The 15477-nt window shown below is 38.1% G+C and overlaps 1 protein-coding gene across 2 annotated transcripts in view; it reads right to left on the reverse strand.

The window, feature by feature from the left end:
- The window catches only part of NLK (nemo like kinase), a 165233-nt gene that overhangs the window by 23198 nt on the left and 126558 nt on the right, over positions 1-15477 (reverse strand). For both annotated transcript variants that reach the window (XR_003964596.1, XM_030295237.1), the window contains exons 4-6: positions 5918-6024; positions 4361-4446; positions 258-467 (exon numbers count right to left, since the gene is read on the reverse strand). Coding sequence is in view for 1 of the 2 variants with exons in the window: in XM_030295237.1 (XP_030151097.1) it covers positions 258-467; positions 4361-4446; positions 5918-6024 (403 nt within the window). In the remaining variant the exon portion in view is untranslated. The remainder of the gene's footprint in view (positions 1-257; positions 468-4360; positions 4447-5917; positions 6025-15477) is intronic.

Consider the following 15477-nt stretch of genomic DNA (forward strand, 5'->3'; position numbering starts at 1 on the left):
TTACACCTGTGCAAACGGTTACATGCATCAGGGCAAGTAATAAAGCCAACACTCCCTCTAATAGGCCGGTAAGTTACAAAATGAATCTCTCTGTAATCTTCAACTTCATAACTTTTCTGAATTTTAAGTGAACCCGAATTTGCTAAAAGCAATGCAGACAGTACAACGAATAAGCCCAGGACATGTGTGCAAGGTGGTTTTTTCCTTTAAATCTGTAATAGAATTGAAAGCTACTACAGCCTAATGTAAAATCATACCTGCTGAATGGGACTTTGTGCCTGAAACAGTATTCTTCGTCCTAGTAGTTCTGCAAAGATACATCCGACAGACCAGATGTCAATAGCATTGCTGTAATGACGACTGCCCATCAGGATTTCCGGAGCCCGATAATACTGAGTAACAACTTCCTGAGTCATATGACGGGATTCATCTAATTCCTCCACTCTGGCCAATCCAAAATCACAAATCTAAATAGAAAAGATTATCAAAATATTGTTAAAGAGACACATGTATTTACAAACGGTAAAGTAAAACAAAATAGCCAAAAAGTTAAAATCATGATAGATCTCCAAACTCAGAAGTTTTCAATGATACAGGTAGGGTATATTTGTGTCAATGTATAATTTGATCTTATCGGTATAAGAGGGGGGAAAAAAGGCTCAAACTTCCTTATTTCTATATAAAATGATGATCTTAAAAATATTCTTCTCACTTTTAATGTCTTTTCAATTGATAACTAAACCAAAAAGACAGCTCAACGCACATATCTAGGTTTAATGTAGAAACCAAACTATGTATTTTCAAGGCTTCTTGAGGAAGTATTATAAGAAAAAAAAAAAAAAAAAGAGCCAATCTTGAAGACTTCCTGAACTATGTTCACTCTCATTACAGAATACACATAGTAAAATTTCTTTAAATCAAACTGAGTCCTAAACTTCACATGTATCTATTTTTAAAATACTAATTCACACTCAAATGTGTGAATATGTCAAAATGTGGCACACTGTAGGATACCAGTGCCACTAGGTTCATTCCTTTCTTCGTGCCGTAAATATTTAACTTAATGCCTCTCAAGTTTTGGACAGCATGCTGGAACCTGGTGACACAACAGTAGATGAGGAAGATTGGTTAATTTACATGCAGACCGAAAAACGAATCTTTTCCTGTTACTTCTGTTTACTGAGAGGCTGCAGTTCCAAGATGAGCTGTTAGTGGAAAACAGCAGTGCCACCAATGGCAACTTCTGCTTATTTTCAGGAATTAAGACTTTCTTGAAACTGGGCAAACAAAACAGAAAGGGGGAGCACTGAGGCTAAGACAAGAGAGTAACGGTCTTCCAAACTTTAGCATTCTCACTGATTAACTTCATTGAGTCAGTGTTAGAAGCAACAAAATAATACTGTTCTAAGTTGAGGTCCCAGCCTACGATTTTAATTGAAAAAAGGGTCTGACAGCTAAAAAAAAAAAAAAAAAGTTGGAAAACCATAGCAAAAACAAAACAAAACAAAACAAAACAAAACAAAAACCAAACTATAAGTTGCTTATTGGGGTGCCTGGGTGGCTCAGTCGGTTAAGCGTCCGACATCAGCTCAGGTCATGATAGCACAGTCCGTGAGTTCAAGCCCCGTGTTGGGCTCTGTGCTGACGGCTCAGAGCCTGGAGCCTGTTTCAGATTCTGTGTCTCCCTCTCTCTGACCTTCCCCTGTTCATGCTCTGTCTCTCTCTGTCTCAAAAATAAATAAAAACATTAAAAAAAATTAAGTTGCTTATCAAATCCTCCCAAAGGCTAGGGTTCAAATAACACATAATATTTAAAATGCCATGGTGTTTTAGGATATCTTTTAAAACAAAACAAAAACCAAAGAACTTTAATCCATTTTCCTATCATTCTTGTATTTAGAGTAAAAAAAAACCCACAAAAAACAAAACAACAACAACAAAAAACAACCAACCACCCACCGGACAGAAAATATTTTGTTATAAAGCAAGTCCCTTGTTAAAAACATCAGTCTGGAGTCATTTTTGGCAATTTATCTGGAAGACAAGCTAAACCCAAAGTAAGAAGGTTATATGATCAGATAGCCAAAAAGATAATGAGATTTCCAATAAAATTATCCATTTTGTGCTTAATAGGAAATAAAATATATTCATAATATGAAAGGATATAATTTAAAAGAAATGTTTTATCATAATTATTTTTGATGAATTTGTACATTTGAGAAGGCAGAATTAGTTTGTCCATAGCTTGACATTCCATTCTGGGTTTTATTTTTATTTTTTTATTTTAGCGAGAGAAAGAGAGTGAGAGAGAAAGAGAGAGAGAACGAACCTTAAGCAGTTTCCACACTCAGTGCAGAGCCCAATGTGGGGCTCCATCCCATGACCCTGGGATCATGACCTGAATTGAAATCAAGAGTCTGATGCTCAACTAACGGAGCCACCCCAGAAGCCCCCTAACCATTCTGGGTTTTAAAAGTAGGCAGCTTGGACAAGTCAAAGGAACAGGGCACAATTTCAATTTATCCTGATCTGTGTGTATTGGTTTATTCATAATTGACATTTTCCTCTAGTTACTCATTTATGTAGCCAGAAGTTACAACACCATTACTAATGATTTTAAAAAATAGACTTCAGGGGCGCCTGGGTGGTGTAGTTGGTTAAGCCCCCGATTCTTGATCCCACTCTGGTCATGATCTTGTGGTTGGTGAATCTGAGCCCCGCATCAGACTCTGCACTGATGGTGTGGAGCCTGCTTGGGATTCTGTCTCTCCTTCTCTCTGCGTTTCCCTGGCTTGCGTGCTCTCGTGCTCTCTCTCTCAAAAATAAATAAACATTAAAAAACTGTTTTTAACGGATTTCAAGCAGGTAATGGCATCAAGCATTCTACACAAAATGCTTTGTGAAATTCTCCAACCAGAAACCAAAGTAAGAAAAAACTGGCATAAATTGTCATAAAACTGATTTGGCCTGAACAGAATAAAGAACTCTTAAGTTTTTTGTTTTTGTTTTGTTTTTGTTTTTGTTTTTGTTTTTAATTACAATGAGGGTTGTGGGAATAGGTTGCAGATCTCTTCAAAAAGGGGAAAGGTAGCAGGGGAATGAACTCAATGACCTATAGAAAGAATATTTACTTCAGTGGACACTGGGGACAATTAATTTCTCTGTGGAAAGAGACTGCACTACGACACCAGTTGTTTTCAGGGAAATTATGAAAAATAGTTAAAAAAAAAAAATCTTTCCAGAGTTAAATCAGAAACAGTTCTTGAAGGCTATAATGAAGGGAGAATTTTATCCTAAAGCAGTATATCATACCAGCTTTTAAAGAAAATTGGGCCACAGTTTAAAGAAAGCATTTAAAATACAAAATGATATTCATTTATATACTTGCTTTTAATATTTAGTTTAACTGCCATCAAGCTAAGTAACAATGACAGCTTGATTACTTATAAAGCAGGCAACATTTAAAAACCAGTTTTTTTCAAATATATCAGTTGAAACGTTAACAGCATTTACTGCAGACTGAAGCACCATGTAATACTGTAGCCACTCACAAACTAAACGGAATTTAAATTTGCTTACACAGGATGGCACAGCTCTAGGAAGGCCCTTATCTCTACCTTCTATGATGGGGAAGGTATGGTGGTTCTCTTCCGATCTAGGAGCTCCATGAATACATCTCTCTATTGGAGGCAGGGAGACGCACATATGTGGATTTTGCAATTGGTGAGCCACTCACTCTAACAAAAAACGGGCAGGGGTGAGGGGGTGGGTGGATGGAGACACTGGGGGAAAGTAAAATGGAAACTGATGGCTTGAGATTTTGGAGCTACTCACTATAATTAATCCTGCAATCAATACCCCCTCAGAGGGGGTAGCAGGATTGGCTACTATATTGTCAAATACATTTAACCCTTTCCTGGCTTAGTACTTGTGTTTCCACTTCCCTACTTTACTACCTCAGTCACGCAGGGTATAAAAATGCTACAGGTTTCTTAAAAGCCATACTTCATTCTCATATAAACAGCTTACTGGTTTTCCAATATTCCTTTTGATGTGTACTTCTTTTAACAATGGAACAATTGAAAAAGAAATCACCTTCTCCATCTTCTTTCTGGTCACATTGTAATTCCAATTTCAGTGTTTCTAAAACATATGCAAGCTATCATGAAGAAACCATGAGTCAAGACTACAAATCAGTTACTGTGGCCATGACTAGTGACATTGCTAGGGAAACCCGGGTTCTTTCATTTTTGGCAAAGCGATGAAAACAAATTTAACTCTTTCACAAAAACACATTGCTCTTAAACCTGCCTTGACATTCTGAATTTTTCTCAGATACTCAAATAAACTGAAAAGCTACCTTTAGAACACAGTTGCTGTTCACAAGGAGATTCCCTGGCTTAATGTCTCGATGTAAAATGCCAGCTGAATGGAGATATTTCAAACCTGAAATAACAAACGGATTTAATTGCAGATATTTAATTCCTTTCACTCAACCAATGATTTGGGGGGAAAACCACAGAAACAGAGAGTACAGGATTTAAGACTGTACTCTAAATGATGGCCTAATAAACATTATTAAAAGCTAGACTTAGCCCTACCTCAAAAAACCTGTAATTTTGCGACAGTAAAATAAAGTGTCATCAAAGGCTTGCACAATCTACAGATCATGCCTATCATTCAAAAGATGATTTAGGTTTAAATATAGATAAGCTTTTCAGGCACTGGAATTAAAGCTGACCATACGAACGTCCTCAAATTGCTCCTAGGTGTGGGTTGGCCACTGGAGCTCTGCTGCTGGTACCGTCACCCTGTGATTCCCATTACCCACCGGGGAGCCTTTCCCAGGGCAGATTTTTACTGGGAAGACAAAAGTCAGCAACCTGCCCAGGTCTGTCAGTAGTATTCTCCACCACTGAGATTCGAGAGGGTAATAATTAATTACTTTACAATATTTCTGACACCTTAAAAGACCGAGGGTTGTAGCACTGCTAAAAAAAGGTCACAGCTTCAAGGCTGAGTCTTCTGAACAAAATACAGTAAATCGTGTGTTTTTTTCAAGTGTAAAAAAAGATCCAGTATCCAGTATCTTTATTCTGTCCCCCACCACAGAATGTCAACAAATCCACAGAAAGCGAACATCGTGGTTTTAACGCTGTGCTTTCATTCTGTTGTTAGATGCTTTTTCACCTCTATAAAGAATGTCTGAATTCTATAAATCCTAGTGAGGGAGGGGCAGGGGGAGGATATTTTACTAGGTAAGGAAGCTGTTTCAGCTTTAAACAATTCTCCATTTGTAACAGCAAAATTCCGAAGGACACACCTGATGGCCAGAAGAAGCTCCATCAATGTCGGCTCAAACTGCCTCTCCATCAGGTTGGTGCTCTCGAGTGAGCCAGCCTGGAGAATTATTTAGCTGGCTGTTTCTCAGTCTCCTTGATGCTCTGGCTTTAAGAGTCATTTTGTTTTTCTAGAATTGGACTCAGGTACACCAGCCAACACTTTGGTCAGGCTTATGTACTGCTGGTTTGAAGAATAAATGTCTGGATGACACAAGTTACTTTTTAATTGAGTTATCTGATGCCAGTCACATATCCCTACTAAAGGCTGTTTAGTGGAAACTTTGTGACAGACCACGGGGTTTGACAAACCCTCTTGCTTATTTACTCCCTAGATTAACCTAGTCATGAATTAGGGCTTTCTCTTCCATCACTGAAAATAAGAACCATTTGGCCACCCTTAAAAAAGCCTCTTATTTAACATCAAGTATAGAGAATATTATATTTGACCTTGGTCAAAAGAAAAAAGTCTTTAGGGAAGAAGAAAGCCTTGGGAGGTCAGATTAAAGTTCAAATGAAAAGCAAAACATTTCACGTATACAGTGACACTACCTTTTTCTTCACAAAGAAAAGCTTACCTCGCAAAATCTGATAAAGAAAAACTTTGACATGATCTGAGCTGAGTGGTTGAGGAGAGACGATAATTTTATGTAGGTCACTCTGCATCAATTCTGTGACAACATATCTTGAAGTTTTAAGTTAAGGAGAGTTCAGAGAATTCAGTCCCAATCCCCTCAAAGTAGGCGCTAGGTCTAAAGAATAACTTCCACTCTTAAGGCTGGAGAAAGTTTAAGGAAAGAAAGCTTCTAGACAGTATGACAAAGGTGAGAATTCCAGCCCTCACAAGATAAAAAATTGCCAAAATTAAAGAATTTACCATTTAAAAGTTAGCAGACATAAACTAAGTGACTCCTCTATAATTAGCATTATAAAAGAAAAATAAGGGTAAATATTTTTTAAATTAAGTTTTTAATTCCACTGTGGTTAACATACAGTGTTCTATTAGCTTCAGGTGTACAACACAGTGATTCACAGATTCTACACATTACTCAGTGCACATCAGGATAAAGGTACTCTTAATCCCCTTCACCAATTTCACCCATCCTCCCCTATAGGTGGGGACAGTTACCTCCTCCTCTGGTAACTGTCCTCTATAGTTAAGACTCTTTTTGCCCCCTTTGTTCATTTGTTTTATTTCTTAAATTCACTATGAGTGATATCATATGGTATTTGTCTTTCTCTGACAGACTCATTTCACTTAGCATTATATTCTCTAGAGCCATCCATGGTTGTTGCAAATGGCAAGATTTCATTCCTTTTTATATTCGATTATATACATTGCATACCCATTTATATTCCATTATATATATCACATCTTCTTTATCCATTGTATATCACATTATATTCCATTGTATATCCATTTATATTCCTTTATATATATCACATCTTCTTTATCCATTCATCTATCGATGGACAACTTGAGTTGCTTCCATAATTTGGCTATTGTAAATAATGCTGCTATAAACATAGGGGTGCATGTACACTTTTGAATTAGTGTTTTTCTGTTTTTTTTTTTTTTTTTGGGGGGGGGGTAAATACCCAGCAGTGCCAATCCTGGATTGTAGGGTAGTTCTATTTTTAACTTTTTGAGGAACCTCCATACTATTTTCTACAGTGGCTGTACGAGTTTGCATTCCCACCAACAGTGCACCAGGGTTCCTTTCTCTCCACACCCTCGCCAACACTTGTTTTTTTGATTTTAGCCATTCTGACAGGTGTGAGGTGGCATCTCATTGTAGTTTTGATTTGCATTTCCCTGATGATGAGGGATACTGAGCATCTTTTCATGTGTCTGTTGGCCATCTGTATGTCTTCTTTGGAGAAATGTCTGTTTATGTCTTCTGCCCATTTTTAATTGGATTATTTATTTTTTGGGTGTGAAGTTACATAAGTTTTTTATATATATTGGATACTAACCCTTTATCAGATAGGTCATTGGCAAATATCTTCTCAATAAGGGTAAACGTTTTAAATGACAGCCAGGCCGGGAAGAAATTGAAGATCAAAGAGCCTCGGTGTCTATTCAGACATGTTACTGGAGCATCCTGTGAATCCAAACAAGAGAGGGTTGGGGGTCTCACCCTAGGCCACCAAGGTACCAATGGAAAGGATGACAATCTACCCACCAATTGTGGCTGAAGTTACTTTATAAAGTATAATACTCCTAGAAATGTATAAAATGATTAGTTCAAATCCAAGCCTTCCTCCCATCTTAATAATTTGTTTTGTTATTTAACTTTTTTCTTTTTTTACATTTATGCCTCCCTTATTAAATTTTAAGCTTCCTATCCTTTTTACTCTTATACCTTCAGGGTTTTGTTCGATCAACACATGGTCGATGACCATAGGCTGGAGCATGGGGAGAAATGAAGATGTAGAATTCAACTCTTGTGAATATAACTTTTGCTGTATCTAGAATAGGACAGATTCAGGTCTTAACTCCTACCCACAGTTAATGATTCATTACAAATCTGGGTGAATTTTATGATTTAAATTTAACCTTCCTTAAGACAAGGGGTGAGTACCTTTGACTTTGGGAGATTCCTACCGGCTTTAAATTCTTCCGATACCTCGTGAAAGTTAGTTTCATGTTCTGGGTTAAAACACTAAGGCCCCCCTACCCCTGTATAACTGAAAGCGGGAAAAGGCAAAGAAAAAAGAAAAAAAAAAGAAAGAAAAGAAAAGAAAAGAAAAGAAAAGAAAAGAGAAAAAGCATAGCTGTTACTGGATTGCAGAGTTATTTTGCTTTCTTACATAGTTCTTCAGATCCTACCTTTCTTCTTCCAGAGCGAGATTATGAAATCTTTTTGAAGGACAACCCATCTGACACCCTGTAAAACACCTTTTGTGCCAGTACTGACTGTCCCACAGCTAGTGCTAGAAGATATAGTCCATCTTAAGGGGCAGCTGTAGTCCTAGTGTGCTTAGCATGAACTAAGAGGGTCCGGGGACTCGTGTTTTAGCATTTACATGCTCACTGTAAGGGTAAATGCTAGGCATAAAAAAATAAAGATGAGAAGGCGTCTGCCTTCAAAACTTAAAATAAATTTTTTTAAAGGTGCTATTAGGCTTTGGTTTTTACTTTTATGAACTTTAAAGACTCTTGTAGTAAGTCGTCATTATCTGGGGAGAATGATTTAAAAACACTTCTAATTTAACGTTTTAGCAAAAACAAGTAGTAACAACTTGAGAGTAGGGAGGAGAACTAATTGACAATGCTTTGACACACAATCAAAACACCCTCCTTGAAACATTTAGGTCAAATGGCTTCTAGAACACCTGACTGTTGGCTTTTCTTCTCTCTCACTGGTTGTTCCTTTTCAATCCTCCTTTGTTTTCTTCTCCAATTACTTAATGTTGAAATGTCCCAGGGCTTGGTCCTCTTGTGTTTCCACAAGCACTTTCTTGGGCAAGTGGATCCAATCCTAAGACTTTAAATAGCATACTTGCAGATCACTCCCAACATTGTATTTCTAGTTAATCCTGTTTCCTTAAGTCCAACCCCGTTCATCAAACTGTCTACTCATCATCTCCTCTGGATGTCTAATTGACATCTCAAACTGTCCAAACATGTATTCTCCATCTTTCCCCCACCAAATCACTTTTTCTAGTTGTAGGCTTTCCCACAGAAAACTTATTTTTCCAGCAAGCTGCTCACACCACAAACCACAAACCTTGCAGTCATCCTAGATTTCTCTTTCTCTCTCACTCCATCTCCAATCCATCAGAAAATCCTGTTGGTTCTTTCATAATTTAGCCACAGAATTAGACTACTTCTTATCATGTCCACTGTTACCTCCTATGGCCCAAGACCCCTATATTTCTAACACACAGGAGACAGAATAAACTTTTGACTGTTACATTTTTATTTTGTCTATACATTGAGTTACTTTATTATCTAGAAAACATAATTTTTAGGGTTTTTATATTCTTAGGTTACTTTTACCTGAGGTTTTATTAATCAGATTCTTTCCAAAGAATTATATTCTACTCCATAATGAAGATTAGTGAGGAAATGAGATTTAGCATGCAGAATTTCCTAGGAACAGTTTTCAGTGACATGTTAGAATTGTTCTACAAAATGATACATATCAGTTAAATTATGGTATTATTACCAGGTTTAGATTTAGACTTTATTCTTAATAGCTTATAAATTTTTACATTTATTTAATTTTGACAGAGAGAGAGAGAGAGAGAGAGAGAGAGAACATGCAAGCAGGGGAGGGGCAGAGAGAGAGACACAGAATCCAAAGCAGGCTCCAGGCTGTCAGCACAGAGCCTGATGTGGGGCTTGAACCCATGAACCGTGAGATCATGACCCGAGCCGAAGTTGGATGCTTAACCGAGTCACCCAGGCACCCCTTACATTTTTTTCTTTAGTTTTAAACACACAGAAAACTTGGAAGAATTAAACAGTGATCACCCATATATATATACCCACCACCCAGATTCTATACTTAACAATTTGATTTAGTACATGTTTATCCATGGCTCTTTGCATTCATCAATTCACCTTTTTTTGGGGGGGGGCTGCATTTCACAGGACAATCTTTTTGAATGACAGCCAGATTATGTCACTCTTCTGCAAAAGCTTATTTCATTTAGAGTCAAAGCCAAAGTCCTTAAAATGTCCTTACATGGCCAGAAATGATCTGGCATCTTACTGCTCTGACCTCCTTTCTTACCATTTTTGCTATTTTGTTATTCTCTAAGCATGTTAGACACACTCTGACCTTTGCTCTAGCTGTTCCCTCTGCCTGAATGGGCTTTCCCAGACACCCCGGCTAACTTTCTCACCTCCTTTGTGTTTTTGCTCAAATCTGATCTTTTGAATGAGGCCTACCTTGACCACCCCAGTACCGCACCTTGCATGCTTTATACAACAGCTATCCCCCTGCACATCTCTACCTTTTCTTTTTTCCCTTTAGTACTTCTCCTCCATAATTTAGTTACTATGTTTATTGTTTGTTGGCTTCCCCAGTCCTGCTCCATGAGGACAAGAGTTTTTGTCTGTTTTGTTCACAAGTCCATCCCAAACTGTCAGAAACAAATGCCTGCATTACAGTTAAGTCTCCTATAAACATCTGTTGAGTAAATGAACTAATATATACTGAGCACCCACTAGATAAACAATACTCTACTAGTATTTTAAATATATCATCTCATCTAATTTTCATGGCAATTATATGAGGGAGGTGTTAGTACTTCCAATTACAGATGAGGAAATTGAGGCTACCAGAAGGCAAGTAACCTATCTAAGGTTACATAGTAGTAGAACTCAGTCTTGACTATGTTTAAGATTGTTTCAATGGCTGGGTTTTATCTTCCCTTCATTTTTTGAGTTACATTTTTAAAAACTGTAATAAAATATACTAAATGTTTACTGTGTTTTTTTAATAGAAGAATTTCAGTTAATGAATGCAGAAGCAATGTTAGATGAGTAAAAAAAATAAAAATTGCCATTTTTCAACGTCTATGGTATCACGGATACAGGCATCAATTATCAATGGCTGCTAAAACCATTTGAAAGGGATGAGACTGATCAGCATCACCTCAAATCACCACTCAACCTAGCAACACTTAATGTGGGATAAGATATTGTATCTCTATTAAGATGCACACCACTGCCCAGAAAGTATTCAGGTCTTAAAAAAAAAAAAACCTTAATACAACGAATCCTCTAGCTCTAATTACTAGTTTACTAGAAACATGGAGAATAAAAGAGCAAGAGACACCACGAAGAAGCAATCAGCTAAACACAATGTGGATCATTCTTCTGAAAAAATTTTTCCAACAAATCAATGACAAAAAAGGGGGGGGGGGGTTGGGTAGGTGAGGGGAAGAGAAGGTAGGAATGTTTGGGATAAAATAGTCTCGAGATGTAATAATGAAACGCAATATATGGACTGTGTTTAGAATCTGATTCAAACAAACCTGACTAAAAAAGTTATCTTTGAGTGGGATGCCTGGGTGGCTTAGTTGGTTAAGCATCTGACTTTGGCTCAGGTCATGATCTCATGGCTCATGAGCTCGAGCCCCGCATCAGGCTTGGTGCTGACAGTTCAGAGCCTGGAGCCTGCTTCGGATTCTGTGTCACCCTCGTCACCCTCTCTCTCTCCCCCTCCCCCATTTGTGCTCTCTCTCTCAAAAATAAATAAACATTAGAACAAATTAAAAAAAAAAAAGATCTTTAAGGAAATCAGGGAATAGTATGGAGTTAGCTAATTTTATTACGTGTGATAATGACATAATAGGTTTTTAAGGCCCTTATCAGTTAGAAATGCAAATTTAAGTATAGGTAAAATGATTTGAAGTCTAGGATCTACTTAAAAAAAATACATTTATTTATGGTTGAGAGAGAGAGAGAGAGAGAGAGAGAGGGAAGGGGGGGAGAGAGGGAGAAGAGTAGGGGAGGGGCAGAGAGAGAGGGAGAGAGAGAATCCCAAGCAGGCTCCACCCACAGCACGGAACCTGACTTGGGGCTCAATCCCACCACCAGGAGATCATGGCCCGAGCCGAAATCAAGAGTTGGATGCTTAACCAACTGAGCCACCCAGGTGCCCTTGAGATCTACTTTAAAATACCTTCAGCCTTCCTTTCCCTGCCCTCAATAAAAAGGGAAAGAGGGTGAGATTGGCAAAATGATGAACAACTGCTGAATGTGGGTAGCAGGTAAATAATAGTTATTATACTACTGTCTCTACTTTTCTGTATTTTTGAAAATTTCCAAAAAAGTTTTTAAAGAAAACCTTCACTGTATAAAACTAGAGAAATACAAGAAAGCCAAGGAATAGAAAAATGACCCAGAATCCTACCTCTTTGAATGAACCTATAACATCTTTGTGAAAATGTTGTACATGCATACACGTATGTATATTTAAAATTGGGACTGTAACATAAATGTGGTGTTGCTGCCTGCTTTCTTAATAAAATACAGCATTTTCTCCTGTTATTAAATATTCTTAAAAAATTAAAAAAACTTTTTTTAAATGTCTATTTACTTTTGAGACAGAGAGGGACAGAGCGTGAGCGAGGGAGGGGCAGAGAGAGAGGGAGACACACAATTCGAAACAGGCTCCACGCTCTGAGCTGGCAGCACAGAACATGATGCGGGGCTCGAACCCACAAACTGTGAGATCGTGACCTGAGCCGAAGTCAGATGCTCAACCAACTGAGCCACCCAGGCACCCCCCCCCCAAATTTTTTTTGACAGAGTGTGTGCAGGTGCATGCAAGTGTGTGGAAGGAGCAGAGGGAGAGGGAGAGGGAGAGGGAGAATCTTAAGCAGGCTCCAAGCCCAGCGCAGAGCCCGACAAAGGGACTGATCTCATGACCGCAAGATCACGACCTGAGATGAAATCAAGAGTCGGGACACTTAACCGCCTGAGCCACCCAGGTGCCTTGTTAAATATTCTAATGAAGCAGAATTTTTATCACCATATAGTGTTCAAATGAATGAGCAGAATTCATTTAACCAACCTATCGTTGTTGAAAACCCAAGTTATTTCTAATTATACTTTAAGCAAACCTGAGATAAACATCACATATCTATGTATCTATATCTTTATGTGAATCGGATTATTTCTTAATATATTCCTTTAAGTGGAATTATGGTGTTGAAGCAGAACATATTACATACGCTTCTTTTTCCCATTTAAAATATCTTGTGAATATCTTTTCATGGTAATCCAGTTCTTTAATATAATTTTAGGTGCTTTAAATAGTATTCCATCTTATGGATTATGTCATGACTTAAGCAATCCTTATCACTGGACATTTAGGTTATTACCGTTTGACTGTAATGTGGCTCTGTGGGAGGGCTTAGCGCTTTACAGTTTTGTGTCATAAGGGGTCTTCGATTATGTATATAGATCCTTTCTCTTGGGTTAATCCATTTCTCTAGAGAAGTCTTCCAAATTTCTGTCTTAGAAGGCACAGGCCAGGCTGCCAGGTTCTGTAGGAGTTGGGGAAGGGGCCAAAGACACGACAGCTCAGCTCATGCTGTCCCCAGGGAATAAAGCTTTGGTCTTCTGCGGGATAGGAAAAGAGTATCTGAATCTTACTATTTCCCTCTTGTATGCACTGAAAATATTTTTCCCCACTAGGAAATCTTTTTGTTCTCTATTTCATCATTTCCACCCACTAGGAACTCTTAAATCATAGAGACAAGAAAAAACTTCTATTGGCACCATTAAGCCTTAATCAGAAGTCCCAATATTCTTGAATTGGTTCCAGAAATATCAAGGGGCAAAAACAAAGAAACATTACACATAAAACAACAACAAAACAAAAACAGAGACACATCATAACTGCTATCACTGTATTAAATGTTGTCAACTTGAGATTTTACTCCAGGAAAAAAAAAATTCCTAAAGACAGTATGAAGCACTTATCTGTATGGGATGTCAGGCACGTCTGCTGAGTTTGACAACTTTTTGTTCCTGCGAGGATTGAAAAGTTCTTGCACGGAAGTGAAGAGCAGGTTATATTCTACTCTGCCTTTCGTATCTACAAAACTGGGAGCCAAGTTGTGATGCCAGAATCTTTACTGTTAGTAGTGACAGTTGGTATGCATGCAAGTAGCAGAGAGAAAACATCTAATTTTCAAGTTATCGGGTTGAATTCATATTGCTGGCACTTGAAAAATCTTGCTTTGACTTATAAAAGGAATAAACGATACAAAAGCCAAAAACAGAGAGTAAGTATGAAATAATGTCATATGCTTTCTTCTAACAGAGACTACATTTTCAAAGAAAGGGGAAAAGGAAAACACTGGCTGGCTGGAATGGGTACTGCTCTATAACCAGATATTTTATAAATAAGTACTCATTTCAGAAAAAAATTCTTACATTTCATTTAGCATTATAAAACATGTATTTCCTGATCAAGGTGTTGTTCACCCTAAATCTACTGGATTTGAACTGACAACACTGGACCACTTTTGACCAAGAAAAACAATTTCATATGGTTTAACCCTACCTAACACAGAGCAAAGTATTACCAGGTGTCAAAAAGCAAGACATTCGGGGCGCCTGGGTGGCGCAGTCGGTTAAGCGTCCGACTTCAGCCAGGTCACGATCTCGCGGTCCGTGAGTTCGAGCCCCGCGTCGGGCTCTGGGCTGATGGCTCAGAGCCTGGAGCCTGTTTCCGATTCTGTGTCTCCCTCTCTCCCTGACCCTCCCCCGTTCATGCTGTCTCTCTCTGTCCCAAAAATAAATAAACATTGAAAAAAAAAATTAAAAAAAAAAAAAGGCAAGACATTCAAAATGAATATAAAGCATGATTTCAAATGGTAAAGTCAATTCTTCTCTACTAAGACCACATGCCTATGTGTATAATTTCTCATAAAATATAAACTAGAGGGTATTCCCCCTGTTAAACACAAATGACTAGATTACCACGTCACTGTCCTCAGGATCTGTGAACTTGAAAACTCTTTCATTCAACTGCCTGTTGTAATACTTAAGAAAAGAGAGGGTCACCTGGGTGACTCAGTCTTCTGGGCGTCTGACTCAGCTCAGGTCACAATCTCATGGTTTGTGGGTTTGAGCCCCGCATTGGGCTCTCTGCTGTCGGCACGGAGCCTGCTTTGGATCCTCTGTCTCCCTCTCTCTCTCTCTCTCTCTCTCTCTCTCTCTCTCTGCCCCTCCCCTGCTTGCAAGCACACACTCTCTCTCTTAAATAAATAAACATTAAAAAAAAAAAAAGGAGTATACCTCTGCTGAAGATGACAAGCTGACTTAAAAGAAAATGGGGTAGAGCACTGAGTAATGCAGAGAATTGCTGAATCACTATATTGTACACCTGAAACTAACATAACACTCTATGTTACCTACATTTGAATTAAAATAAAAAACTTAATAAAAACAAAAAAAAGTGAATGGGGGTAGGTTAATAAACTTAAATTAACCAGAAAGTCTAGGGCAAAAACCACACAAAGCTCCTGTCCACCTTTACCATTTTGCTTATTACCTCTGTGCAGAGATGCTTTCCCCTCCTCTAAAATCTTTCCTATTTAAAAATTTTTTTATTTATTTTTGAGAGAAAGAGACAGAACACGAGCAGGAGAGGGGCAGAGA

Source organism: Lynx canadensis, chromosome E1 (genome assembly GCF_007474595.2).
Source record: "Lynx canadensis isolate LIC74 chromosome E1, mLynCan4.pri.v2, whole genome shotgun sequence".
NCBI lineage: Eukaryota > Metazoa > Chordata > Mammalia > Carnivora > Felidae > Lynx > Lynx canadensis.